Raw genomic sequence first — 25,739 nt, forward strand, 5'->3', positions numbered from 1 at the left:
CATGTACAACTTTTTCATGCCAACAGTGTGACAGGAGATGACATGGTGCATAAAACAGCTTCCATTTATTTGGATGCATGATCATTACCGTCAACGCCTGTCGAGGCAGGACCAGACACTTCGACATCTAGGCCTTTTGCGTTCCCCTTACCCTACTTTAATCAAATTTCATTCGAGACAACCGAGCACAAATTTTCCTACTCGTCATCCTCTTCAGCCTCCTCTTCTTCTTCCGCTTCCTCCTCGGCCTCCTCAGCCTCCTCCTCGGCTTCTGCGGGTGACTCGGTGCCGTTGACCGCCTTGACCTCAGTCACCTCGGTGGCAATGCCGCCCTCCTTCTCGAGCCTCAACCACTCATCCCACTCAGGGAAAAGCTCCTCGTCCTCTACGGGTGCGCCAATCATCTTAGACACGCGACCCTTCTTGCCCTTGTCGAGGCTGTCCTTCCACTCCTTGACAACCTCTGCCGTCAAACTGGGCTTGTATGTTTGCGAGAACAGGACAGCCTCGGCTAAGCGGTCGGTCTTGGTGAGGATCTCCACACAGCCAGCGACATCACCAAGCAGCCATTGACAGCTGAAGGCGACGTTGTGAGCACCAGCCTCCTGGGCCTGCTCGGCCAGTTTTGAAAGACCACTGCGGTCGGAAGTAGAGGAGTAGAGCAGGAGGAGGGATCCAAGATCCTTGGCATGAGTAAAGCACTCTTGTGCGACGGCGACCTGCCATCCTGCAAGAGCGGCATCACCGACTGTCTTCCACTTGTGCTCGACGTCAGCTTCCCTGGCGAGCTCAAGAGCGGTGTCAAGCTGGCCCAGACCAAGGGCAAGCTCGAACTTGTGCTCGGGGTCGGTCGCGACCTCCAGTGCCAGCTCCTTGTGGCCCTGGCCCTCCAAGAAGCGCGCAATCTTGTTAAGCTGGTCCGCGGGAATTGTTGGCAGAAGCTCCTGTGCCGTCTCCATATCGTCACGGAGGACCAGAGTCTGGTACTCGAGGACGGGCAGGGACAGGGCAAATGAGGTAACGGCAACATCCTTGTCGGCAAGGTAGATCCTTGAGTCGCGCTGAATGTAGCCCAGGATGTACATGGACTGGTCAAAGTGAGAGACGGTGTAGGTCTGATCACCAACGAGGTAGTTCAAACGGTTGGTGCTGTTGGTGTAGAGGAAGCAGTCGCCAACCCACTCTCCGGTGCGGACGCTGTTACCATGTCAGTTAGGATCATTGCCAGGTGAGCGAGCGTCCTACCTCTCGTTGATATCGGTAATGACCTCAAAGGCGGCCTCGACACCATCCTCATCGGCTTCGCCGGACTGAACGCCCTCGACGTAGGCCTCACGCGAAAAGCGGAGGACGTAGAAGGTGTCTTCGCATGCGAGAGCAACAAGCTCACCGCTGTCAGACCAGTACACCTGTGCCTATTAGCATTCGTCCGCCACACGTAAACCATATCCAACATACCTCTCTCGGCTCAACCTCGATTCTTCTCACAAGGCCGCCGGTTTGCCAGTCGAAGAACGAGATACCACCCTGGCCCTTAACACCGAGCAGAACACCGCCGGTGAGGCCGTCAGCCTGGAAGCCAACATCGAGGCCGCCCGACTTCTCAACAAAGTTCTTGTAAACCTTGACGCTCGTCGCCGACTCGCGGATGGCGAAGTCGTTGGTGTTCTCCTTGGCCGCCCAGACGAAGTCCAATGCAGAACCGAAAGCCTTGTTGCGCCATGCCAGGGCTGTGTAGATGATGTACTCGCCGTCACCGCAGACAGCAACAAATCGTCCGTTGGGGTTGTGGAGGAGAGTCGAGGGGTACACTTCGCAAGTGCCCATTTCCTTGACGGGGAGGGAGATGGGCTCGTTGTCCTTGATAGAGGCATCTAGGCTTGTTAGCGACTATTGCAAAGACCAAGAATGGCCATAACCTACCTCCACCCTTGATGATGGCCGAAACGACCTCGTTGTGGCGGGCCCAGATGAGCTTTCCTGAGGCGTCCATGGAGACGGCAGGCTCCTCGCGACCAAGCTTGACGACGACCGCGCCATCATCGAAACCAACAGCGACGCCCTGCTTGCCCTTCTGGTAGGAGACACACCATGCGCGCTCCAGGCCGTAGTTCAGAGATTGCTCGAAACGGTAGGTGTTGGCGTGCCATATCCTAATGGTGCCGTCCTCGGATCCGGAAATGATAACTGGCAATTCGGGGTGGTAGCACGCGAAAGAGACGTTATTCGTGTGGCCCTCGAGGGTGGCGATCAGAGACTTGGTGGTGTAGTCCCAGACCTTCACGGTACGGTCGTCGGACGTTGTCAGGAGGTAGGGCTTGTCGGAGTGAGGGTAGTAGTCGACGTGGTTGACGCCCTTGGCCTCGTGGGCCTCGAGGGTGAAGTTGGGGGTCGCAGAGCCGAGGCTCCAGATCTTGACGGTGCGGTCCAGGGAGGCGGACGCGAAGGTGTTGGTGTCCTTGGGGTTGATAGCCAGGCCCATGACATAGTGGCCGTGACCCTCGAAAACCTGCACGCACTTCCAGCCCTTCTCCCAGTCCCAAAGCTTGATCGTCATGTCATCGGAGGCGGTCAGGACGAAGGGTTGTGTCGGGTGGACGGCGATGGCTCTGATGTAGTCGGGGTGAGCCTCGAAGGAGGTAATCTTCTCTGAGGTGTTGTAGTTGTATACGCGGATCTGGAAGTCATCGGATCCGCAGACGATCCAGTTCTTTCTTGCGACGAATCGGCCGGCTCGCACAGGGACGTCGGTGAGCTCGAAGGTCTTGACGATCTGCTGGGTCTCGTAGGACCAGATGTAGACATGGCCGCTGTAAAGTGTCGTGAGAATCCATGGCTCCTGGGGGTGGAAGTCAATGCCTTTCACCCGCTCGCTGCGGGCGAACAATTGACGCTGGAGGCCGAGGTCAGCTTTGGAGCTATTCAGGAGATGACAGACTGGCGACAGCTGTGGAGCTATCGCGAACGCTGCCAAGGAGCTGCCATTCCCATGCGACAGAGAAAGCTCTGGGGATTAGATTGAGATGAGACGCACCTTGACGTCGACCTTCATCGTGAACACCTATACAGATACCAGCAAGGGAGGAAGGGAAAGGTGATGCTGTCCTCGAAAGGCGAAGTGGGGTGGGATATGCGGCGCTGATGACGACTCTCACGATGGGCTCATGTGTCGCGTTTCGTGGAAATCGAGTACCCAGTTGGTGTATTAGAGTAGGCTGCTGGAAGCCGGTCGCGGAGGTGGATTGGGAAGCCGCAGGAAGGTGTGTCGTGGGAATTGATGGCTTCCAGAGCTGTGGCAGTCGTAATTTTGGCCAGGTCGGTATTTCGAGCTTCAACAGATGTGTCCCTACCGCGAGTTCAGGAGCTGATTGGTGCCTGACTACATGTGGCTTTTGCCTAAGGCAGTCACAATCAAGCCACGCACTCCCTCTCTCTCTTCCGCACCAAAAGAGACAGCCCCAGCCACAGCATCTTTGGACGAGCGAGCATCAGCCACACTACCCCCACAGGGTTCAATGGCCGTGCCACTGCCACCACCTGTCGCTGGGTACTTACTTAGTACAGCTGCTCTTTTTCTGTCTTGGGGCGCGGTGTCCGTTTGTGTAATCTCACGATAACTTCACTCACACATTATCAGTACTATGCATTGGCGCACATTTCTACACCGCGGAATATTTGGCTAGGAACACAATTCACTGGTATGATCCACTACAATGAATTACCATCCAGGGAGACTTAAAAACATGATAAGTTATTGTCACAAATGAAGATAATTTGGTATTGAACATGCAGAGTCCTAATGACTCGGCTTCCAACCTGGTGGGTTGTAGTGACTAACAAAGCTAATGCGCCCAAAGGGATCTGTGTCCCTCTATCCCCAAACGCCGCGCCTTTCCCATGATATGCTAAACTCCAAAAGATTCCCGATGCCGTTAATCATAAAGATGCTTAAAGGTGAGGACCTTGTAGTCACTCCTCACTGTCAGCCTGGACCCTGCGGACAACCTCGACAAGCATGGGATGAATCTTCTCGCTAGCCTGGATGCCGCAAATCTTGGTGACAACATCCTCAGGACCATTCTCAGACATGATCTGAGCAAGCTCCTTGCTCTCATCGTCTCCCTCAACCTCCTGGAAGCGGAAAGCCATCTCCGCAGCACGGAGGAGGGCGGAGCAGTCCTGTCCCTTCTCTGCGAGCTCAGCAGCAGGGCCGACAAAACGCTCCTTGCGGCTAAGCTTGCGGAGCGGGGCACGGCCGACACGCTCGACGGCATCCTCGAGATGAGGGTTGCCGATGCGGCGAATGATCTTGGCAGCGTATTCGCGCTGGGCCTTCTCGTCAATGCCGTGCTTGCTGATGATCAGGTTGCTAGTCTCCTCAAGAGCCTTGCGAACCTCGGCCATAATGGCCTTGTCCTGGAGGGCGTCGTAGACAGTACGCTTGCTACGGTTGTAACCGTGGTAAGCAGCAGTGGCATGACCGGTGTTGACGGTGTAGAGCTTGCGCTCGATGAAGGGGGCGAGCTCATCGACCCAGTTGATGCCCTCAATGCTGGGAATCTGCTCGAAGGGAGTGCGCTCAACAACCCACTCGTAGAACTTCTCAAGGGTAACGTCCAAGCCGGCGTCAGGGTCCTGAGCAGGGACGATACGGTCAATGGCAGAGTTGGCGAAGCGAGCACGCTCGTGGTAGTCCTCAAGGCGGTGGGGTGCAGTGTTTCTGGGATCCTTGATGTGCTGGGCAAGGGTGTCGGTAGCACCAATGGCGTTTTCGCAAGCAATGACGGCAATGGGAGCCAGGTTGCTGGGTCGCTTGTCAATACCCTTAGCGATGACAGGGGCGATGAATTTCAGGATGTTCGGACCGACAGAGCAGGTGACAACGTCGGCGGTGGCGATCTCCTCGACCAGATCAGCCTCATGTGTTTTTGAGTTGATGGCGCGGTAGTTTGTGATGACGTTCTCGTTAGTGCCCTCGGCGCCAACCTCAATCACACGATATGAGGGGGTCTCGTTGAGCTTGTTAATGAGGGCATCGGCGACATCGGCAAAGACGACCTCGTAGCCGGAGTTGTGGAGGAAGCAGGCGACGAATCCACGGCCGATGTTGCCGGCGCCGAAGTGGACGGCCTTCTTGGTTTGTGTTGTTGACGACATACTGGATGTGTGTATAATGTGGTATTGGGGAAATAAAGATGTTGGTACAGGTAATCCGACTTAGGATTCTTGTGTAGGTGTGTAGAGTTTGTGGTGTTTGGATGAGATCGATGTGAGATCGAATGAAGTTGGGTAATGGTCTGATGGGATGCTCAAAAAAAAGAGCAAGAGACTGGGGGGAATCAGGTAAACTTATATTTCGGGAGACTTCGCCTTCACAGAAGGACGCCCACGATGTAATCAAGTGCGAGTGCCTACAAGAAGGCGGCATGGGATGGCCTTGACGTGTGAAAGGCTCATTTACAGTGGGGGCATCGGCTCAAAATGGAAAGCATGAGGGGAGTGGATGCAAAGGAGGGGGGGGGGGGGGGACCCATGCGATACGTCGCAGTGACAGTACGTATCCATGACCACTACGTAAACATCAGTGTGCGAATACGTACCGGGCAGAAGGAGTGATCGGGGGGCGTGAGACTGAAGGGAGAGAGGGGACCACCCCGGCTCCTTGGCTCCTGACTCCCTGACTCCTGAGGCAGACACCTCCCTCACTGCTGCGTATCAAGGACAGACCAAGGACGGGATGGCTCAGGGCAATGACATAACGCCGCAGCGCCCCCAGCCATGCCATCATCCCCATTATTTCCTGCCTTTGGCGCGAATAGACAGCGCGCCTCTTCCCCTTCATCCCGTCACCCTGCCCGCCAGTCTCCGCTTCATTGAAACGGACCGGCGTCGAATTAGCTCTCGACTGCGGCCCTTCGCTGAGCAGTAGGGCCAACGAGCATGCAGCATTTCGTCAAAGAGCCTTGCCGTGTCCTCTGAACAGGTCTGTACCGGTACTTTCACCAGTACAGCCCCCCATCTCCACTGAGGGGAGGGGGGTGTCAGCCGGGAAACACACACAATGAAGAGGGGTGCAGCTCCTCCGTTGGTTCGGGATGGGATGGATGTGGATGAATGGGGATGTGGATAAGGCACAAGGGAACCGACGACGTGCTGCCTTTCGTAGGGTCGCCGTGGGTATTGGTAGGCGCCCCTTCGTACTCTCGTTGGACCACATTTAGTGGTTGCATTTTGAGTACTGGCAAACGGCTGGAAAGGATATCACAAGCTTTCCGTGTTGATGCTGCAACACGTCTGCTTCTGACGTTCGGCCCTTGCCTCTTTTTTCCTCGCGCCCATCAGTCTGGATGGTGGGATCTCTTCCATCTTCATGCCCGTCAGAAAGCAATGGCTCCACCGGCGCAGAGAGAGAGTAACAGCAATGGCAACCTAGAGAGGCGAGGCAAGCTGAAAAGGGTCACCCGTGAAGAATCACAAGCATGGCATGTGGTGAGCGCTTTAGCAGCTGGTGTGCCTCAAGTGTGTGTGTGAGAGAGTGGTGGTGTGGCACATCGCTTATGACTCCAACAAGGGGCATATGCCAGAACGCCCAAGGCCTTAGCATATCCGCACTATCACTTCAAAATAGACCAGCCGAGACACTGACACTGGCTTGATCATCACCGTGATTGAACGCCTGCGTTGCTTGCTTGACCTGCCTGGCCTGTCTGCGGGATGGCTATATCCTTCACTGAAGGGATATACCGTACGCCCGCTCCGAGTACCTCAGCCCCTCTATGTACTGCCCCTCCCGAGGGCCCGTGGTCCGGGTGTTGATGGGTGGGCGGGCGTATGGGTGGATGAAAGCGATGCCGGTTCCGTCCGGTCTGGAACCACGAGGACCCTGAAATGAGTGCAACATGGAACATGTGGTGGCCTGGGCCGCAATGGTGATCAGTACCTGATGGCATAGCATGAGTGCCAGCACCACCTCAAGTCTCTCGCGTGGACTTGTCCAAAGCGGGCGGCCAGTGTGTCGAGCAATATCAACGTTGGCTCATGAAGGGGGAAGGCCATGGCTGGCGAGTGGCCGAGGTAGAGGGATTTTTGTGCGTTATCGTGGCATCGGATCGGGATGAAAATCAATCGCAATCGTGGATCAGCAGTCTGTTACCGATATGTCGCACTATTGGGGGTCAGGGACTGGTGCTTCCGTGGCCTGTTCCTGAATCTCCCTGCGCCCGCCTCACGATGAATGGTCGGACGGAGCGCCGAAGGCGCCGAGATACCATGGTGAAGATTTGAGGCCAAGGCGGCATTGGCAGAGTGTATTTGGAGGACGCAACGTTAAATGACGATCGCGTCCTTTGAACGCTCCTTGCGGTAATTTTCGAAAGGGCCGGCCTGCAACCCGAGCAACAAAATTGGTCCAGAAACCATGCGATGCCACGTCCGTCAATCAAGCGCAAACTTGTCAGAGAATCGCTAAATGCAGTCTGTATACCATTAATCGGAACATGAGCGGGGGTGGCTCGGCTGTCCTGGCCGCCGGGCTGAATGGGTGAGCATTGAAGATGGGCTGCGGACAAATCAACATCAACAAGAGCGTGCCATGGATCATGGAGTGATGGGTGTTGCGAATGGTGAAAGGCCCCTCTTCGGTTGATTTTGGCAGACTGCCCCTCATTCTGCTCGGCGTCGCCTTGCTTGAGCCTTGCCCCGCGCCCAGCCCCCCTGGTCTTCTTCAGTGTCGATGGGTGGTTGCAACTCTGATTTCAGCCATATAACGGGACGGATTCCCGCGAAGGAGGTTATCTGAGGATTGGGGTGATTACGGCGGCGGTTGTTCGTCGGCTCGCAGGAGCGCTCCGTCAGGGATGGGCGCCACAAACGCTTCGGTTTGATTCGTGGAGGGGACGAGATGGCGCCACTTTGGTGTATGCTGTCGCGGCGCCCAGGCGAGGAGGCCCCGCTGCTGCTCGCTTTATTGACGCCGACGGTGACGAGACGGGCATGATGCAGCGGAGATTCGGAGAGATGGTGAATAGGCACACCAGGACAGTTGTAGGGCACGTATCCGTAGCGTATCCGTACCGACATGGCTGGACAAGTGGATATGCTGCGGATTCGACCGCAGGTTGTTTGGTGGGTTCAGGTTGTGGGTTGTGGCTCATTGGACTGGTGGTTGACGGGTGTTGATAAGACGACTTGTGGAATGTCACCGCAGGTGCATTCGACCTGGAAAGACGGGGACGGACGAAGGGGCAAAGTCTGTGAAATTGACGAGCCGACGTGGATGCCGTGGGCCTCAGGTACATAGTGTGATAGACTGATAGTGAGTGAAGTTCGTTGGTGGAGAGCCTCCGGTTGCTGATTGGGGCACTGTTCGCCGACGAACACCTGCAGGGAGGGTGCAGTTTGCTGCAAGTTCATGACCAAGCAAGACCACCAACAACCAGACAGTGAGATTCCGTCCTGCTGAGCCCGAGATGAGCCTCGATCTGGCGGTATTGCTGCGACGATGAGTGGTTGGGCTTGCAGGTCAGGTCAGGGTGCCCCGCGCGGTTGGAAGAAATGGCGAAAGGATGATGGGTATTTGCGGCCACTCCCATTCTGCCACAAGATTGTGCATTTGGTGTTGACCCTGGTTTCCGTTGTGTCACCGATACGATGGCGATTGCGTCTGGCTCCGTCGGCGGCCTTTGAAGCCAGAATTCCAGTTCACGATGCTCCCATGCTAGGTTGCGGAGGATGAGGCACATACCTGACGATGAGCGAGACCTCTCGAAAGTGCTGGAACTTACTTGTACTTCTCCACGTCGAGCAGGGCAGAAGGATACCTCCACCGGACCCAATACTGTGTTCTCGGCGGGGTCCGTGGCCATCGGGTCCAACGTCCGTTTCTCGACCACTCGTCGGGTCAGTGTCGTGGATATGGGTTGTACCTGCCACCCATTTGGTGGAGTGGAGATACAAATCGACGAATAATCGACGTTTTCGAATCGTGAGCAACTTAGCAAGTGCAATGTGCCCGCGAGACGGTGGCCCGTAATGTCACGCCCATGTCCTTGCTGCCTGAGGAACTTTAAGCAGTGGGAAGGAAGGTACGAAGGCAAAGGCATTTGGTGCGTGCTTTCCCGACTTCTTCCTGAGACGGCAGGAGGCAGGTGGGACTCGCAGTCTCACGGCGCACCCGAAGCTTCCGTTTGCGGTGCGGTGCGAGGTGTCCACCTTCCAGGCGCAGTTTCCAGTCTCAAGGCCCGAAATTCCCGTCCATGTCTCCGCCCGCGCCCGCCGACTTTGACTGGGACAAAGACTGCCCGATGAGGAAGGAAATGCCCACCCGCGACTTCCATCGGCGGGACCTGGAAAGCGCCGCTGTCAAACGCATCACCATCTAACAGCCCTCATCCTTCAATTCTCCAGTGACACCGGCGAGGCGTCTTGTACGCTTCATCCGAGTCTGACCAGAGCGCACGCCTTATCTCTCCCGTCCACTGCACGTCCAGCCATCGTCTCACCCCAACATGCAATTGGAACAGTCAGCGCCGTCGTCAAACATGCTTTCCCCCTCAGACGGGAGTAGCCACGGTCAGAACACCACCTTAACCGGCGCCGTGGTGACACGACACCCTCCCTCAACAATCTAACAGCAGACTGACCGAGTTTCACCACCGTTGATGCTACCCGCAAGGCTTCAAGGCTTCGTTCGTTCGTCCTTGGCACATGGCAAGGCTGCCTTCCCTCCCCCTCGGGCTGACTGTGGCTGCCCTCCTACTGGCCGCCTGCTCATTTCTCGCAAGGAGCCTCTGGCCTGTCTCTGCATTGCAGATGCCCGCGATTGGCTTTCTTAAGCCTTTTCATCACCACCATCACCACCATCCGCAACACCACCCCAGATCGACCTTCGTTGCCTTGAACTCTTCCCCAGCTTGGGCCTTGAACCTTGTCTACCACGCTTTCTTCCCACCATATTCTGGACCAACCTCAGACGAAATACCTGATTCTTTTGCCTTCCGTTCTTCTCACCATCGCGATGCTCGAGCCTTTCGCTGCGACATGTACGCTGCCTCGATGCCGATGCACGACGGCTGTCACCCTGCAACCTCACTGATGTTCCCTTCGCATCATACCTACAGTGATGGGACGACCAAGTGAGGCACAAACAAACACAACACACGAAGTTTAGGATCCCGCATCGTCGTCATCGCAACCTGTGGCTCGGGCTCTTCTCTCCTCGGGGTCTGGTCCGCCAATCACCAAATCCCCAACCATCCCAAGCAGCGACACCATCAGTAAGAGGTCAGAGAGTTCGGACTCTTGTCAGAGGTTGCGCCGGGCCCTGGCTATTCCCGCCCGCTGGCCGCCGATGACATCGCTCCCGATCGCCATCGTCATGACCACGACAGGTAGTCCCCGCGTCGATCAACCCTCAGGGTCATCACCTCGACTAGAGCCTCTAGACCGCAGTAGCCTCACCAGCCGTCCTGTGCCATATCACGCTTAACCTTGTCCGTCTGAAAACAAGACATGCGTTTTGCACCGCGTCCTGCATTGCACTCTGCACTGCACGGCGCCTGTGCTACCAACCCCGGTCCAGTCAAGAGACGTTACTCCAACAATGCAGAGCGAGTCTCGAGCGACGGAATGACGTCGAGATGCTTCCAGAAAGCAGTCTACCGACGCTGAGCTTATGACACGCCGTCTGATGCCCCCTACTAACGTTTGCCGGCCGTCAACCACGACACCCGTGAGCCCCGCGAGAAGCACGATCCCGTGTGTGATGGCCTACGATAGTTGGTCCCGAGATCGTGTTCATCGAAAAGATAAGGTCTCTCGATCATATTGGCATTGGTAACATTCACCCACAGCTAGATTGGGTAGTTCAAGGTACTGGTCCGATAGTGCTCGACAGTCCACAATTGGGCGCTTCAGGCGCCTTCACCCTGAGCCAATTAACTTGAGCAAACCGGCGCCCAGCGGCAAAGAGGACACATCCCAGCAATCTCACAATCTCACCCAGAAGAGCTTCGTTCATGACCGGCCAATCGAACGCTGTCCCTGACTCCGCCGCACTGCGGTTTCCAGCAGATTACTCCACGAGAAAACGACGTCCGCAGATGTCTCCACGCTTTCTGAATGGCTAGAACTCAAGACGGGGACCCGAGCGGACTCAGCACGATGCAGAGTTCAACACCAAGTCTCTTCACTGGTTTCTTGGCATGCGTCATTTTCATGCACCCACACCCCAATCTCATGTCAGGCCCCACGAACCCTTCCCACAAAGACGGCAGCGGAGCATTTTGATTCGCCGATATGGCCTCAACCTCGCTGCACAGGGAAATCCTAGGCACCAAGGGTCTCTTCATTCACCCTCAGCCTCCACTTGTGTCGCAGTACTTACGCTACGAAACCCCTGGGTGTGATGTTACTCAAGAGACCCTGGCAGGCCCGTTAGCACTTGGATCACGGTCAGCCAGGTTGAAGTTTGTCAGAAACTGAATGGACCCGTCATTCCTCGACGCAATTCGGCTACGGCAGATGGGGCCTCACGATATGACCAAACAGCCTTCGTCCAGGTAGCACGTCATTGGCAACAAACAGCACATCAAGCTATCGTGAGTCTGAAAGCTGCGGAGCGGTATGCCCGGTCCCGTCTAAAGCCTGACATCGTTCACCGCAACAACTCACGAACTTGCGTTCCGGTTTCAAAGACCGATTGGTTTCCTCGCGGCTAATCTGCCTCACGGCTGCCACAATCTCCGAGCATCAGGTATCGATGATCACGTCCATGAGAGATATTCAGGAGATACTGCCTTTATTGAATATGTCGGCCGTTGTTACGCTTACCCTTCCTCATTCAATCGCGTCTATCCCACATGATAAACGGTGGTCAAAGCATCTGCTTGAGTCGTTGACAACCGCTAGCGGGTAACCCCAGATGTTCCTCAAGATGGTGATGGATCAACAGAGTGTCGTTATGGATGGTGGATTTCATATGAGGACCTGACTAGGAGAAACCTCGCTGGTCAAGCGACCTCCGAGCTGGGACTGGTGTGGGATACGCGTTTGCCGCGGTCATGGTGGATGCTCCATGTCTGTTGGTTTAGCACATGCATTTTCTTATCATTGCCCATGGCAATTTCACCAGCATCCCCTCTAGATGCTGGATTTTGTCGCTGGCACTGTCAGTTCCGATGCGAGACTCATCTAAGAAGTTCCCCGAGGCGGACTTTTGAGGTGCAGATTTCTCCACTGCCATCGACTTGTTGACAGGTTCAGAACGCTGGAGGACTCCTCGCCCGCCTCGCCCGCCTCGCCGAGAGGCTATCGGCTGCCTGTTTTGCCACGATTTCATGCGATGCTGCCTTCGAACTTGTGTGCTTGAATGGAAATAACACGCGCAGTCGCCGCTTAGGACGGCCCGATAACATAAATGCCTCTTGTTCGGGCAGCGGTACATTATCCGGCAGCGACATTACAAGCTGCAAATCGCTCACTATATTTTGCACACTTGCGTTGGAGGCCTCACTCCCGACACCATTCCCCCGATGGAAGGCTATCCTTCCCGCTGACTGCTTACCACCAGGTTCCCCTTAAATTGCTCCAGAGGCACCCCGTTGCTACCCCGTGGGCAGCTGGGAAAAGGTGTGTCAAATGTTGCATTCGTTCGCCCCTTTTGGCAACATACACATACAGTTTCTCCATGGGGTTTCGCATGCACGAGGACGAAAAAGAGAGGTCCATGGACCGTCCGGTGCAGGCCGTGCCGCTATTTCAAGTGGGGCCGATTTTCTCCGACTAACAAAGTGAAGGAAGGTCACGCTCCTGACTTGTTGATCAAGTCACGGCCAGCACGAGCACACACGCACACACATGTTGACAAAATGGTCGAACACACAAACTCACTCGGCCATTTGGCCTTGAACACGAAACAGTTCTGTGCCGAACCGAGGTCGACCGTCTCCCAGCTGCTAGCTACTCTGATCGACGATTACACCGTGATGCGAGCCCGGTTTGGCAGCTCAGCTTCTCCATTCTCACCTCAGCTCAAAAACCTACTAAGTAAGGGACTTACTTCCCTTGGTGAAGAAAGTACTCCGGCGGCGACATGAAGGATTGGCCGCGCCGATGGCGCCTCTCCTTCTCCTCTGCCACCGACCTCTCGGCGGCAACTTGGCTTTCGTAATCCCGCATGGCGGAGGGCAACACCACCGGCACGAAGGACGGCCGTCGGCGTCGGGTACGCGGCACAATGCTGTCCCTTGGCGATTGATGCGTGCGGCTGGCGGTCGACGGCTACCGCAGGCTCGACAGCGTGCGGCCAGCATACCGGAGAAAGGTTGTCCGGGATTTGACTCCAGAGCGACAATTGGATGGGAATTGCGCATGCAATCCCGAAGGTGATGATGAGCTGGCTGCTTCCACCTGCATCTCAGTTTCTGTGGCTACTGATTGTTTGCGCCCTCGTGTCCGTGGCACTGGTGGTTGTTTGGCGAGCGGGCGTTTTTCGCTGTCGATCACTCAGAGACCCAACGGAAGCGGCTGGATCCAGCCAAATGGCATTGCATTGCGGTAGCGGACGCGACCTTTTCCACCGAGCACCGACTGAGCCAGTAGAGAGGCTACCCAGCTTGAGCCCATTCCGAAGTGCACCGAACGGGCATCTACACAGGCGGCGCCATCGTCAATCAGATCAGAGATACGAGGCACGTTCTTGAGACGTTCGAGTCAAGTATCAATGTTTGGCGAAGCAAACTCCTCTCCACAGCGGCCGGCGCCGGGGCTAGATCCCCAGATCAGCCAATGGATCTGTGAACCAAGTGGATTTTGATGGACTGTATCCGTGAAGAACTTATCTGCAATGCGAATTCGCGGAGACGGTTGAGGGATGCTCCATTTGTGTGCACCGGTGTCAAGTGGGCGAAAACGCGGCTTCGTGGAGAACAGATCACAGAGCGGTGTCTTTGTCGTTGCTGACAATCAACGGCCACCGCTGCTTCGCTTCAAAAAACCCAAGTGCCTGAACTCCACCTCCGCATCCAAAAATCGGGACCTCGAGAGACCCTTTTTCCAAAGAGATAGAGAAACCCCAGGCAGGGCAGGCAGGCTCACTTTTTTGTGGAGGTAGGCGTGTTTCGAGGCTCCATGCCGTCCATGTAGGCAAGACGGTGTCGATCGACTCGCGGCAGACCCAGTTTCCTGCAAAGGGAGACCCATGAGACCCAGAGGGGAGTGAGAGCATCGAATCCCACGCTTTGGTGGGTTGGCCCGTTGGATGAAGTTCTGGACCCCAAAAAGGCCGTTGAGATCATCGTCGGTGGTGTGTGCATCATGAATATGTCACCTTCTTGAACGGCCGGTGCCCCTGGCGATCGATCCGTGGGGAATCAGATGAATGAACAGTGGTGGTCCTTCGTCGGGTGACTGGTCTTGATGGGCTTTGCATGTCGGCAAAGGTGGCTTTCTAAGCTTTCGGGGTTTTCGGCCTTTCGGGGGTCGATTTGATATCGATCTCGTGAGATAACGGGCCGTTGATACGTGTGACGATTTTTGGGGTGATTTATTGTTGACGACAGCATTCTGGGTTTCTATGACGGTCAGTTTGCCTTTGACGTTTCCGGCTTATCATTGATCACGATCCAGCCTGACGATCGCCTACTTCTTCTGACGAAGTTTGTTCAGCCGGGCAAATGGTATAGAAAATCGTGCGTGCTTGCTGACATTTAATGAATTATCCGTTGCCAACGCAATCGATCTCACCCTGTGGGAGATTGCATCACGGAGGTAGATAGCTTCTGGCGTCGTTGACGTGGCCCTGGCTTGATCCTGAGAGGGCAGCGATTGGAATTTGTCTTCAATACAACTCTCCATACATCCTCGCTGTAGATGCGACTGGTTTCCATCTTTATGTCCTCTCGACTTGCTCGCGATGTGCGTAACATCTGCTAACGAGAGGAGAGATATAAGCTTGCGCAAATCCGTCTCTTAAGCGTGAGCAGACGCAGGGTTGGTCCCAAAGTCTGTGAATTCAGGACTTCATTACTACAGGACCATGGCCGGCCATCATGTCGGTCTTATCTTTGTCATGCTGAGATCTGCACAGCCCGATCACACTTGCCCATCGTCTGCTTCTTGAGCTGGGCACCTGAGAATGAACGATGTGTTCTCATATGTCGGTCGGAACCCAAGACAACAAAGCCCTGCTCCAATGGGCGAAAGACATGTAGCTCGCAGAGTCGTTGATTTGTTGATACGGGTGGGTTTGAGGTCATCATATATCTCTTATAGGAGATACCGTGGTTGTCACAATCCTGTGCGAGATCCTTACTATCCCTTAACACACCTACCTCCTCGTATGCCAACATTAAGCATTAGGGATGAAGACATATGATACTACATCCAGGCTTAAGTCTTACTATCCATTGATGTTTGGGGGACTGTCAAGGACGCCGTTTCTAAGTGGAAGGATATATGAACACCTTTTTGTCGACTGGTAAACTTCTTGGAGAAATCATATGATCTCTTTAGCGCTCCAATACTCCCCATCCACGGCCGTCCTGATATCGGCAAGGCTATATTTCCCTTGCTTTGTGTGGCTTTCACATCAGCCAAAACCTAATCAAGACTTGCAACTCTGACCGGCTATCAACAGTCTCAGACAGGTACTCTAGTGATGCAAACTTGCTTGCACCCTTTCAATCAGGCGCCTGAAATGTCTCATCCCATCAAGGGCAGCTATAGCAATTCTTCCCGACGGACTTACTTCGAGTTGAGAAGACGAAGTGCGGTCCAGGTCCATCCACGGCGCCCCAACACGCCGCGAAATGGCCGAGGAAACCACGACGAACTGTGGGCACGGCCAGTTTCGGTCGGATTTGGGAGTGTTCAAGATGCCGAAGACGGGTCGAATGCCTTTCAACACACCTCTTGCCCCCTTGGTTCATTCAATTGTCCCGGGGAAAAGGTAAACATAAGGCTAGCATCGCTCCCAAGCCAACGCAAGAGTGTCCCTAAAGGGCCGCATAGATACCCAACCTATTCTCGATTGCCTTTGGATACAAGTATCTCATGAGCTTCAAATCCCCGGTGTTAATCTCCGAAGCACAAAAATATGAACAGCTTTTGGTTGGGCATCTGGCTTCTTCGCTTTTGGTATTATGATACCAGCCAAGCACCATACCGGTTGGTAACTGGGCGAGAACACATTAGAAGTCTCAACTCTTGCGTCAACTGTGCCACCTGCAGCTTGATTAGCAGACTGCATTTTACATGTGTGAATATAACATGGGATGGTCCATGATGATTTATCACACTGGAATACTGCTCCTTAACAAAGCCTGTCACCAGAGAGCCCTCCATATAAGCACATTCACCAACAACAGCAGACATGGAACTGATCTTCATTTGGCTTTTATTGATATGTGAATCTTTCTTCACACCCTCTTTCCAATTTTAACTAGGTAAGGAAAAGTAACAGCGCCGCGCATTAGTCATTACAGGTTAGAGTACTTCTTGAAGGCGCCAATCAGGCCACCAGTGGAGGCGTCGTGGCCGTCGCCGTTGCCAGGCTCGTCGAGCTCCCTTTGAAATAGTTAGCACTTGATCCAGAAGAGAGGTAGCTTCTGTAAAAGACGTACTTGAGAATCTTCTTGGCCAGGACCTTGCCCAACTCGACACCCCACTGGTCGAAGGCGTTGATGTCCCAGACAGCGGCTTCGGTGAAGGTGAGGTGCTCGTAGTAGACAATCAGGGCACCCAGCTCGGCAGGGCCAATGTGGCCACCGACAAGGATGCTGGTGGTAGGGCGGTTGCCCAGGAAGATCTTGTGGGGGACAAGCTCCTCAGGGGCACCCTCGGCGCGGACCTGGTCGGCGGTCTTGCCGACCATCAGGGCCTCAGCCTGGGCGAAGTAGTTGGAGGCCAGCATCTTCTGGTGGACGTTGTCGCCGATGGGGTTGTGGCTCTTGGCGGCCAGGATGAAGTCGGCGGGGATCAGCTTGGTGCCCTGGTGGACGAGCTGGAAGAAGGAGTGCTGGGCGTTCGTGCAGGGCTCGCCGAAGAGGATAGGACCTGTGATGGCCGAGCTGTCAGTCTATTTCGAGCTTCTTCAGGGGTCGGCGGATCAGCGGGCCTGCTTACCGGTGGTGTACTTTGCGGGAGAGCCATCCGAGGTGATGGTCTTTCCGTTGGACTCCATGGACAGCTGCTGCAGGTAGGCGGGGAAGCGGTGCAGGTACTGGTCGAAGCTGTGGTACTTAATTAGCTTAACGCCCCTCCCTTTTGTCTTGCGGTTACACTTACGGAGCAACCAGGTGAGTCTGGGCCTGGAAGAAGTCAGAGTACCAGACGCTGAGAAGACCACCAAGGACAGGAATGTTCTCCTTCAGGGGGGTCTCGCGGAAGTGCTTGTCCATGGCGTGAGCACCGGCCAGGAACTTGTGGAAGTTGTCGTAGCCGACGTAGATGGCAACGCTGAGGCCGATGGCGCTCCACACGGAGTAGCGACCGCCGACCCAGCTCTCGAAGCCGAACATGTTCTTGGCGTCGATGCCGAACTTGGTGACCTCCTCCTCGTTGGTAGACAGAGCAACGAAGTGCTTGGCGATCTCGCCCTTGCCGTCGGTCTTCTCGAGGAACCAGGACTTGGCGGTGTTGGCGTTGGTGGTGGTCTCGGCGGTGGTGAAGGTCTTGGAGGCAATCAGGAACAGCGTGGTCTCGGGATCCGAGTTGGCGAGGGCCTCGGCCATGTGGGTGCCGTCAATGTTGGAGACGAAGTGGAGGGTCATGTCCCTGGCGCCGTAGTGCTTGAGAGCCTCGGTGACCATGACGGGGCCGCTTGACGGGGGAGTTAGCGAGCGGCTCGGAGGTGGTGAGGGGTAGGACCGGAGCCGGGAGGTAGGGGTAGGGGTCGGGGTCGGGGTAGGGGGACTTACAGGTCGGAACCTCCGATACCGACGTTAATGATGGTGGTGAGCTTCTTGCCGGTGAAGCCCTTCCACTCGCCGCTGCGGACCTGCTCGGAGAACTCCTTCATGTGGTTGAGGACGGAGTTGACACCGCCGTCGTTGTTCATGACGTCGACACCGTCGACCTTCATGTCCCAGCCGCCGACGTTGCGGAGGGCTGCGTGGTAGACGGCGCGCTTCTCGGTGAAGTTGATCTTCTCGCCGGCGAACATGGCATCGCGCTTCTTCTCAAGGCCGGCCTGCTCGGCCAGCTTGACGAGGAGGTCGAGGGTCTCATCGGTCAGGAAGTTCTTGGAGAAGTCGAAGAGGATGTCGGTGCCGGAGGCGTCGTTCTTGAAGGTACGGCTGAACTTGGCGAAGCGGTCGGTGTCGTTGGCGAAGGCCTCCTTCAGGACGAAGTTCTTGCCGACGTTGTCGCGGTGAGCCTGGAGCTCGGCCCACGCGGGAAGGCTAGAAGCTTGAGGCATTTTGGGCAGAGGTCGACGATGGTTGGACGGAGGAGGATCGTGGGGTGGTGGTCTTGGTGGGAGCAGGAGACGTTAGCTAGACGTCTCGTAGGTGAGGGTGAGGTCGGGTGGGATATAATATGTATAAGGTAGGATAGAGGATGGATTGGTGGGACAGTTCAGTTGACCCAGAAACAATGTAGAAGGAGGAGGAAAGAAAACAATGCAGCGTGGTGTCGTGGACTGATTGAGTGATGGTGGGTATCAGGTGTGGGAGCAGTGGTTGAGGTCCCAAGGCAAGGTGGGAGGCACCTCACACTTCCATTAGCACAATGGAAGTGGGATGGGTTGCGGCAAGGTGAAGGGTTCCAGCCAATGACAGGGTCCCGTGGGTGGTGGCATGTCTGGCGTGGAGGGGTAATTGCGTAGAAAAACAGAGCTGGAACGCGGGGCACGGCACGCTGAAGGGAAGCACTGACCTGGGAGCCGGGGGGTCGTGGAATGACGCTGTAGCACCGGACGCCCAAAGCTTGGACTCAGGTCGGTACCTCAGCTTTTGGTGTTGGTGCTCAGTAATGGCGCTGCAGAAGATGCTGACGGCGACGGGGTATAATGCCAATTGAATGATGAAAAGAGACGCAACGTGAAATTGAAGAATGGCAAGGTGGGCGGGAAGCAGGCCAGCTTTAGAAGGGCCTCGCTGGATGGCTGGCTAGGTACCTTAAGGTAGGTAGCTGGAGCATATCCGACGAGAGACGATGGAGCTCCTGCTTTCTCAACCTGTTTCTCCGTCATTCTCGTCTCCCGCCGTCGCCGGGTCAGCTCCGCCGAGCAGTAGAGGGAAAAGAAAAAGCTTACCTAACGAACCTCGCACCTCGCGACCAGAAAGGCCCGCCATGGCACCGACCCGAGTGTACCAATTCACCTCACTGAATTGGCATCACCGCAACAATCCAAGCCGGTCACGATGACATCTGCCTCCTTCTCTCCTCCGCGGCCCCGCTCCGTCGTCCTCACCTCCAGTCTCCAGTCCTCGTGGCAGTAGTGATTTCTCCCGCCCACTCCAAAAAAGTCCCAAATCGCCGTAAAGGTGCCACTTTGTGACTTTGCAACCCCCCCGTCTTCGCCGTCTCGCATGGATGCGCTTGTCACACGCACTCTGTTTCTCGCCTGCTTCACTCAATGCTAATCGCCTATCGCCATGTCCCCTCCTCCGTCAGCCGTACCAATTGACGTCCCCAGCCGCCTCTGCTATATCCGACGAAGCGGGCCTGCCCGTCGGATCGGTGCTGAATTGCTGATGAAGCTTTCCCGACCATGATCCATCCCCCCAACCCCGACCCCCACGGCCCACGCATCGCGAGGACATCTCGAATTTTTCAGAAACCGCCCCTCTCTCCGCGCCGCCATCGTGACTTTCTGTCGTCGGTACAATGCTCTACCGGCCATCAGGGAATTCAAATCCCTCATTCGCAAACTTTCTTTGGCCTTCTTCTCGCATACATAAACAGACCCAGTAGACAGGCACTCTCTCGGTCTCACTATCAACCCTCCGAGCGGATTACTTGCCGAGCATCGTGAATCCGACACCGGATCAAAATGGAGGCATACACCGAATGTTAAGACGCGGTGGAACACCTGAGCTTACTAAATCCCGCTTCAACCCGCCCCGGCAGATCCGACGTCCGACGTCAGATACACGTCCCGGCCCGAATCCGCCTCAATGCCATCCCACACACCCGTATTCCCTCCCACAGGAACCTCCTCAACATCACGGCTTAACAACATCATAGTCAGTCACAATACGTGGTTGAAGCACCACCACCACCGCCGCCACCGCCGCCACTCCACATCACACACCACATCTGCCGTGAACGATGCTGAGCGATTTTGTGTCTGTCTGCTCAATGATATGTGCCTATCTACATTCCGTTTTCCCCTAGGCTTCATCATGCCCGTTCCAGAACGCCGTACAAAGACGAAGACGCAAGCTGTTGCGCGCGCGAGTCGAGTCGTCGTGTCGAATCGCTTTGCCGTAAGCTGAGGTAACCCGTAAACTGAATCACCAAGTCCACACCACTTCAATGCTTTCTAGTCGACCCTTTCTTTCCTTCCCTGCCTGCCTGCCTGCTTGCTTGCTTGCGAAAACCAAAAGAAGACAAGGCGCTTATCGGTCCTGGATGCTGCCCACAAATGACGGGTCCTTGACACTGCCACCCGCATCGCCCAGTCCTGCAATCGGTCGGTTGTAGCTGAAGCCCTGGAACTGGTTCTGCATCGTCTGCGAGAGCATCGGTCCCTCAACGTACGAGTCCTGCGGCGCTTCTGACGTGAATTCGGGATCAAAGTTGGCCGTGTCGAGGGCGTCCACCTGGAAAAAACAGTCCACGTTAGTCATGCTTGCCACTGCTGATGCCAGTCACGGTGAGGCCACTTACCACGTTGGGCTTGAACGCCGGCTCATACTTGCGCTGCAGAAGCTTTCGCCAGTCGATGGCGTGGAAGAAGGGGTGCGCCTTGATCTCGGCCGAGCCGTTGGCACCGAGACGCTCCTTAGGGTCACGGTTGAGCAGCTTGGTCAGAAGGTCCTTGGCGGCCGGCGGTACCACGTCGTGGCCGGGGAAGTGGAGGGGTTCCGAGAGAATCTTGCGGTACATCTCGTTCGTGTTCTCGTCGTAGAAGGGCGGTAGTCCCGTAAGCATCTCGTACAAGAGGACTCCGAGCGTCCACCAATCCACCGTCTTGTTGTAGCCCTGTCCCATAAGCAGCTCGGGCGCCAGGTACTCGGGAGTACCACAGAAGGTGTTGGTGCGGTCCTCGTCCTTCATGTCCAACTTGCAGAGACCGAAGTCGCACAGGGCGATGTGGCCTTGGTAGTCGAGCAGAATGTTCTCGGGCTTCAGATCACGGTAGATGACGTTGAAGCCGTGGAGACACTCGAGAGCGCACAGAAGCTCGGCCGTGTAGAACCGCGAGCGGTTGACGTCGAACCTTTGCTCCTTTTGCAGGTGGTGGAACAGCTCACCTCCGTTGACAAAGGCCAAGACGAAGTAGAGCTTCTCGGGAGACTGGAAGGTGAACTTGAGGGGAACGATGAAGGGGTTGTTAATCTGCGCCAGCACTGATCGCTCGGCCAGGGTGTGGGCGACTTCAGAACGCGAGATGATGTGTGCCTTACGGATCGTCTTGAGGGCGTAGATACGGTTTGTGTCCTTCTTGCGCACTTGCATGACCTTGCCGAAACTGCCCTTGCCTACCACCTTGAGCAGCTCAAAGTCCTCAATCTTGAGCTTGCCTGCGCGGTTCTCCACGTACTCGACACCAATCTTGAGCTTTCCGGTGCCGTATTGCACATCTACCCACTCAACGCCGGTGTGGCCAAGAGCACGCTCGCGGGTGGCAAAGTCGGCGGCGGCCTTCTCGCGGTCCTTCTTGCTCGCCTTGGGGTCCTCGGCAAAGGTGTGCTTCTCCTCGAAGCGGGGGTTGATGCGAACGACACCGAGGAAGATGTCCTGACTACGACCGGCTCCGGGGGGAGCCATCGGGTTGCGCATGTACAGATGAATGACGAGCTCGGTCACACGGGACACATCGAATTTGTACTGGGTGTTTCCTCCAGCCCACAGGGGGCTCTCCGGCGTGCCCTCGACAGAGTTGACGAAGACCTGCATTTTATCGAAATCCAGCAGGGCATAAGGCATGTACTTGCCGGAAATTCTGCCATGGTTGGTGGGAATGCCGTTAAAGCCACCGCCAGATGTTTGTGGGCGGCCGGAGCCGTTGATGAAGGAGCCGGCGACTCGCTGGGAGGAAGACGGGCGGACGGAGCCAGCGACGCTGAGGGCACCGCCGGAGGATACGGAGCCTTGGTGTGAAGAAGCGAAGGCTTGTCTGTGTTGTTCGGGGAGAGAGAAACCCTGGCCCTCGTGCAGGGTGACGACGAGAATACCGGGCTTCGGAGGGTTGACGACGGGTGCTTGCGCCATTGCCTCGGAGGCAGCTGCAGCGGTCAGTATGGAGCGGACTGCGCCTTTGGGCGACGCTGAAAGGGGCTTGTCACAATGGACGAGTGGGCGTACCGATGGTTCCTTCATTCGAGGGGGGAGCGGCGGCGCCAGGCTGGGCCTTTTCGCTGTTGTCGGTGATGGTAGATGTGGAAGGGGAGCGGGAGAAGGTGTTGGCCAAAGGGCCCAGATGGGTCTCCTTGAGCTTCTTCGTGAGCTTCCACGACATTTTGGAGGAGGGATGGCCGAATGCGCGGCGAGCGAATCGGCGATGGTCGGGGAGTCGAGAGGATCAAGGAGGGCGGGTGGATGGCGATATTTTTTCCCTTTCGTTTTTTTTTTTTGTTCCCTCTCTCTCCAGGCGAAACGGATGAATGATGGGTTTGGCGTAGGATAGGACAGATGAGGTGAGGTGAGGTGAGGTAGATAATGCAAGAGAAGGAGTTGCTAGGGTCTTGATTTGTTGGTGGAGGTTCGAGGTTGCGTATGGAGACGCTCGTTCGCTCGTTCGGTGCAAGAACCCCGCAAAAGACGCCCCCTCTCCTTGGGTCTTGGGCTGAGTTGGTGGACGGACTGGGGGGGACGTGTGTGGTGAGACAGACTGGTGCCGGCCTGTTTTCTGCTTGGCTATCGATAAAAGCACGGCAATGTACGGGTTACACAGGCCACGGCAGCAGAAAGCACTGGGCAGTCTGTCGGAGGCGACAGAGAGATAGAGAACGAGAGAGGGGGGTAATTGGAGGAGAGCAGCAAAAAGCAAAGGAAGGCCAGTGAAGGGATTCAGAATTGGCTCTGAGAGGTTGGGCGAGTGAGAGTGCTGGCTGACTGGACCTGACTGACCTCCTTTCCTTGTTACGTTGGAAGGGGAAGGGGAAGGGGAGGGGGGGAAGGGGCGACGACGGGATTCAGGGGTTGAGGATCTTGACCTGATCCGCGCGGGCGGCCTGTACTTACGAATAGCACAGTTGACCGTTCGAAAAGCGTGAAAGAAACCCAGCAGTTTACGAGACAGGTGGCTCAGTCCAGCGGTAGTTCCCTCCTTGCGACCAACCCAAATACCTGAGTCTAAGTACCTTTACCTCGCGTTGGATACCTACCTACCTCACCTTAACTTTCTTCACTGTCTGGGCTACGGTAGTGTTGTTAGCAGCAATGCAGGTCGAACTGGATAACCTAGGTAAGCGACAGGCGGGAGCCGAGAGGCGGTGCATCTGTATCCATATCCATATCCCTCTCACCAGTCTCTGCCACCGGGCCAGCTCTGAGGTTGCTGGCATCGTAAGGGGGAGAAGGGGCAATGATGAAATCACCCAAGGCACTCGCTCCATCACTCCATCGAGTCCTGCCGCCTGCAAGACTGCTGCGCCTGGGGTCGCCCGGTTTCTGACACCCGCACTGTACGGGCAGAGCGACACAAAGTACCCCAGTTGCGCCCGAAGACCCAGCTGACGAGACACAGCCAGCCGTCGCACACATAGGGCACAGTGTTTAGGGAGCTTACAACTTCGTATGTGCATGGCAGTGTGGCCTCGGGGGGCAAAAAGGAGAGAGGGGCGGTGGACACGACCTGGCGCAGGTACGAGACAAGGACAGTGCGAAGAGATCCATCCAGACTTCGACAGGCTGCTTATGAAAGCAAGGAAGCCAACTCGGCCAAGCACCCCAGAACCCCTCATTTGCTGCCAAAATTGCCTCGCCCTTTTCCCTGCCTCAGCAGCAGCGCCAATTTAGGGGGGGAGCAGCACCCGCACCTTTAGCGATGGACGGCCTGCCTGCTTTACCTTAAGGTATCCGTAGGCACTAGGGGATCGTACATGCAACCTAACGCAGTAGGGCACCCAGTTGCTCGGGCTACAAGAGCCCATCAGCTGAAAGGTAACCTTGAAATGTCAAAGTCCATGTTAATATCATCGGAGGCCTGCCTGTCCTCCCGAGATTGGCATTTGCGTTGGGTTGGGTTTTGTCGACAAGGGGAGAGATATGTCAAGGCTGCTCTTTGTCTTTGTCAATACCTACGTAGGTAGGTACTCTGTATTTGATGCTGAATAGGGATGCCAACCGCAGCAGCAGCAACCTGTCTTCCCCTAAACACCATGCAACGAGTTACATGCTTCCGGGTGAGCACTTCGTAATGCTGACCACCGGCCGAAACCCATCAGTTGGGGATACAGCGTTGGAACCAAGCAGCAGACCCCAAAATCCAGCCCAATGCCCCATCGGCCGTTGACCCAATTCAGCCTTTTCCTCGTCAATCCGGCGGCTGATTGTCAAACAGCCCTGACCGTCCCCTCGGCAGCCCCGTAGCAGCAACCCGACAAGATAATGCAACAAGCCTGCCCTCCTGCAGACTGCTGCAGTCGACGAGAACCGAAGAGACGGGTGCCCTGCGTCGATCCGTTACAGCGCCGGCACGTGAGCAAGGGGTTCCCATCCATCGTGAGGGAGCTGCACTGTGTTTGAGGAACATCAAATTAAACAGCAGGGAGATCTCCCTCGACATCTCACTGTGTGAAACCCCAGATCATGAAGGCCGTTCTGTCCTGCTATTCGCTCAATCCAGGCTGTCTTCTTCTTGTTCTGCTGTTCTTCGTGCAGATGCACAACCACGATCCAATGCACCGCTGCGAAGACACGGTATTCGCACAACATGGCATTGCTTTTGCTAGGTAGGTAGCGCTAATTCTGGCTTCTTCAGCCCACCGCACCGGGGCGGACGGGAGCGGATGCTCGGACTTGCCTGCCCTCAGCTCGCAATGCAAGTCTGAGAACACGGGGAAGGAGGGAAGAGGAAGCCGGCCTTGACAAGCTGCACCTGGCTACCGGACGGGTCACGTGATGGAAGACATGAGCTCTTACTCATCCTATTACACGTGACCAAATGATTGCATAACTCATCAGCATCCCGAAATGGGAAGAGCTTGGGCTCTGATGGAAGGAAGCAATCCACCATGCTCCCCGTACTTACCCGGAGCTTGCGCAGGTTTTGAGCCTCAAGTGAGCCAGACATGAACCTCGCGGCTGGATTGAAAGCTGGCAAGCTTTGCGACTGCTATACAAGCCAAAATCGGCTCCTCCTGGGTGAAGAGGCAATCGGCAGAAGAGCCTGGCAAGTCTTTCCCGGGAAAAGCAGCCATCCCTAACGGCATCTTCTCGTCCACTCCTACTTATTCCGCCCTTACAGCCAGCCATCCAACGTACGATGGTGCACACCACATTTGACGCAAGAATCTTTTGACTTTCAGTAGACATGTGTCGTTGCAGTAAATGCCCAGATCTACGTCAAGGAGCATGCTCATGCGTCGATGGGTGCGTCGACAGAGACCTCGGCTGCACCCATCATA

At 55.8% G+C, this 25,739-nt stretch overlaps 4 protein-coding genes across 4 annotated transcripts; all 4 read right to left on the bottom strand.

The window, feature by feature from the left end:
* Positions 1-197: 197 nt before the first annotated feature.
* On the bottom strand, positions 198-3,052 carry Copb2 (Coatomer subunit beta'; the record flags this gene model as incomplete). Its single annotated transcript, XM_036640837.1, has 5 exons — positions 198-1,197; positions 1,246-1,409; positions 1,459-1,874; positions 1,924-2,893; positions 3,035-3,052. 5 exons carry the CDS (start codon positions 3,050-3,052, stop codon positions 198-200), a joined length of 2,568 nt encoding a protein of 855 aa, XP_036494462.1.
* A 917-nt stretch (positions 3,053-3,969) lies between these two features.
* Positions 3,970-5,157, bottom strand: CGCS363_v008989 (Mannitol-1-phosphate 5-dehydrogenase; the record flags this gene model as incomplete). The annotated part of the gene is made up of 1 exon (XM_036640838.1): positions 3,970-5,157. The coding sequence occupies one exon, from the start codon at positions 5,155-5,157 to the stop codon at positions 3,970-3,972; it is 1,188 nt and encodes a 395-aa protein (XP_036494461.1).
* An 11,318-nt stretch (positions 5,158-16,475) lies between these two features.
* Positions 16,476-18,415, bottom strand: pgi-1 (Glucose-6-phosphate isomerase; the record flags this gene model as incomplete). Its single annotated transcript, XM_036640839.1, has 5 exons — positions 16,476-16,563; positions 16,620-17,052; positions 17,122-17,228; positions 17,284-17,817; positions 17,916-18,415. 5 exons carry the CDS (start codon positions 18,413-18,415, stop codon positions 16,476-16,478), a joined length of 1,662 nt encoding a protein of 553 aa, XP_036495202.1.
* A 2,146-nt stretch (positions 18,416-20,561) lies between these two features.
* gad8 (Serine/threonine-protein kinase gad8) lies at positions 20,562-22,627 on the bottom strand (the record flags this gene model as incomplete). Its single annotated transcript, XM_036640840.1, has 3 exons — positions 20,562-20,765; positions 20,833-22,394; positions 22,474-22,627. 3 exons carry the CDS (start codon positions 22,625-22,627, stop codon positions 20,562-20,564), a joined length of 1,920 nt encoding a protein of 639 aa, XP_036495203.1.
* Positions 22,628-25,739: the final 3,112 nt, after the last annotated feature.

Source organism: Colletotrichum siamense (genome assembly GCF_013390195.1).
Source record: "Colletotrichum siamense strain Cg363 chromosome Unknown KSG_Cg363_contig05, whole genome shotgun sequence".
NCBI classification, from domain to species: domain Eukaryota; kingdom Fungi; phylum Ascomycota; class Sordariomycetes; order Glomerellales; family Glomerellaceae; genus Colletotrichum; species Colletotrichum siamense.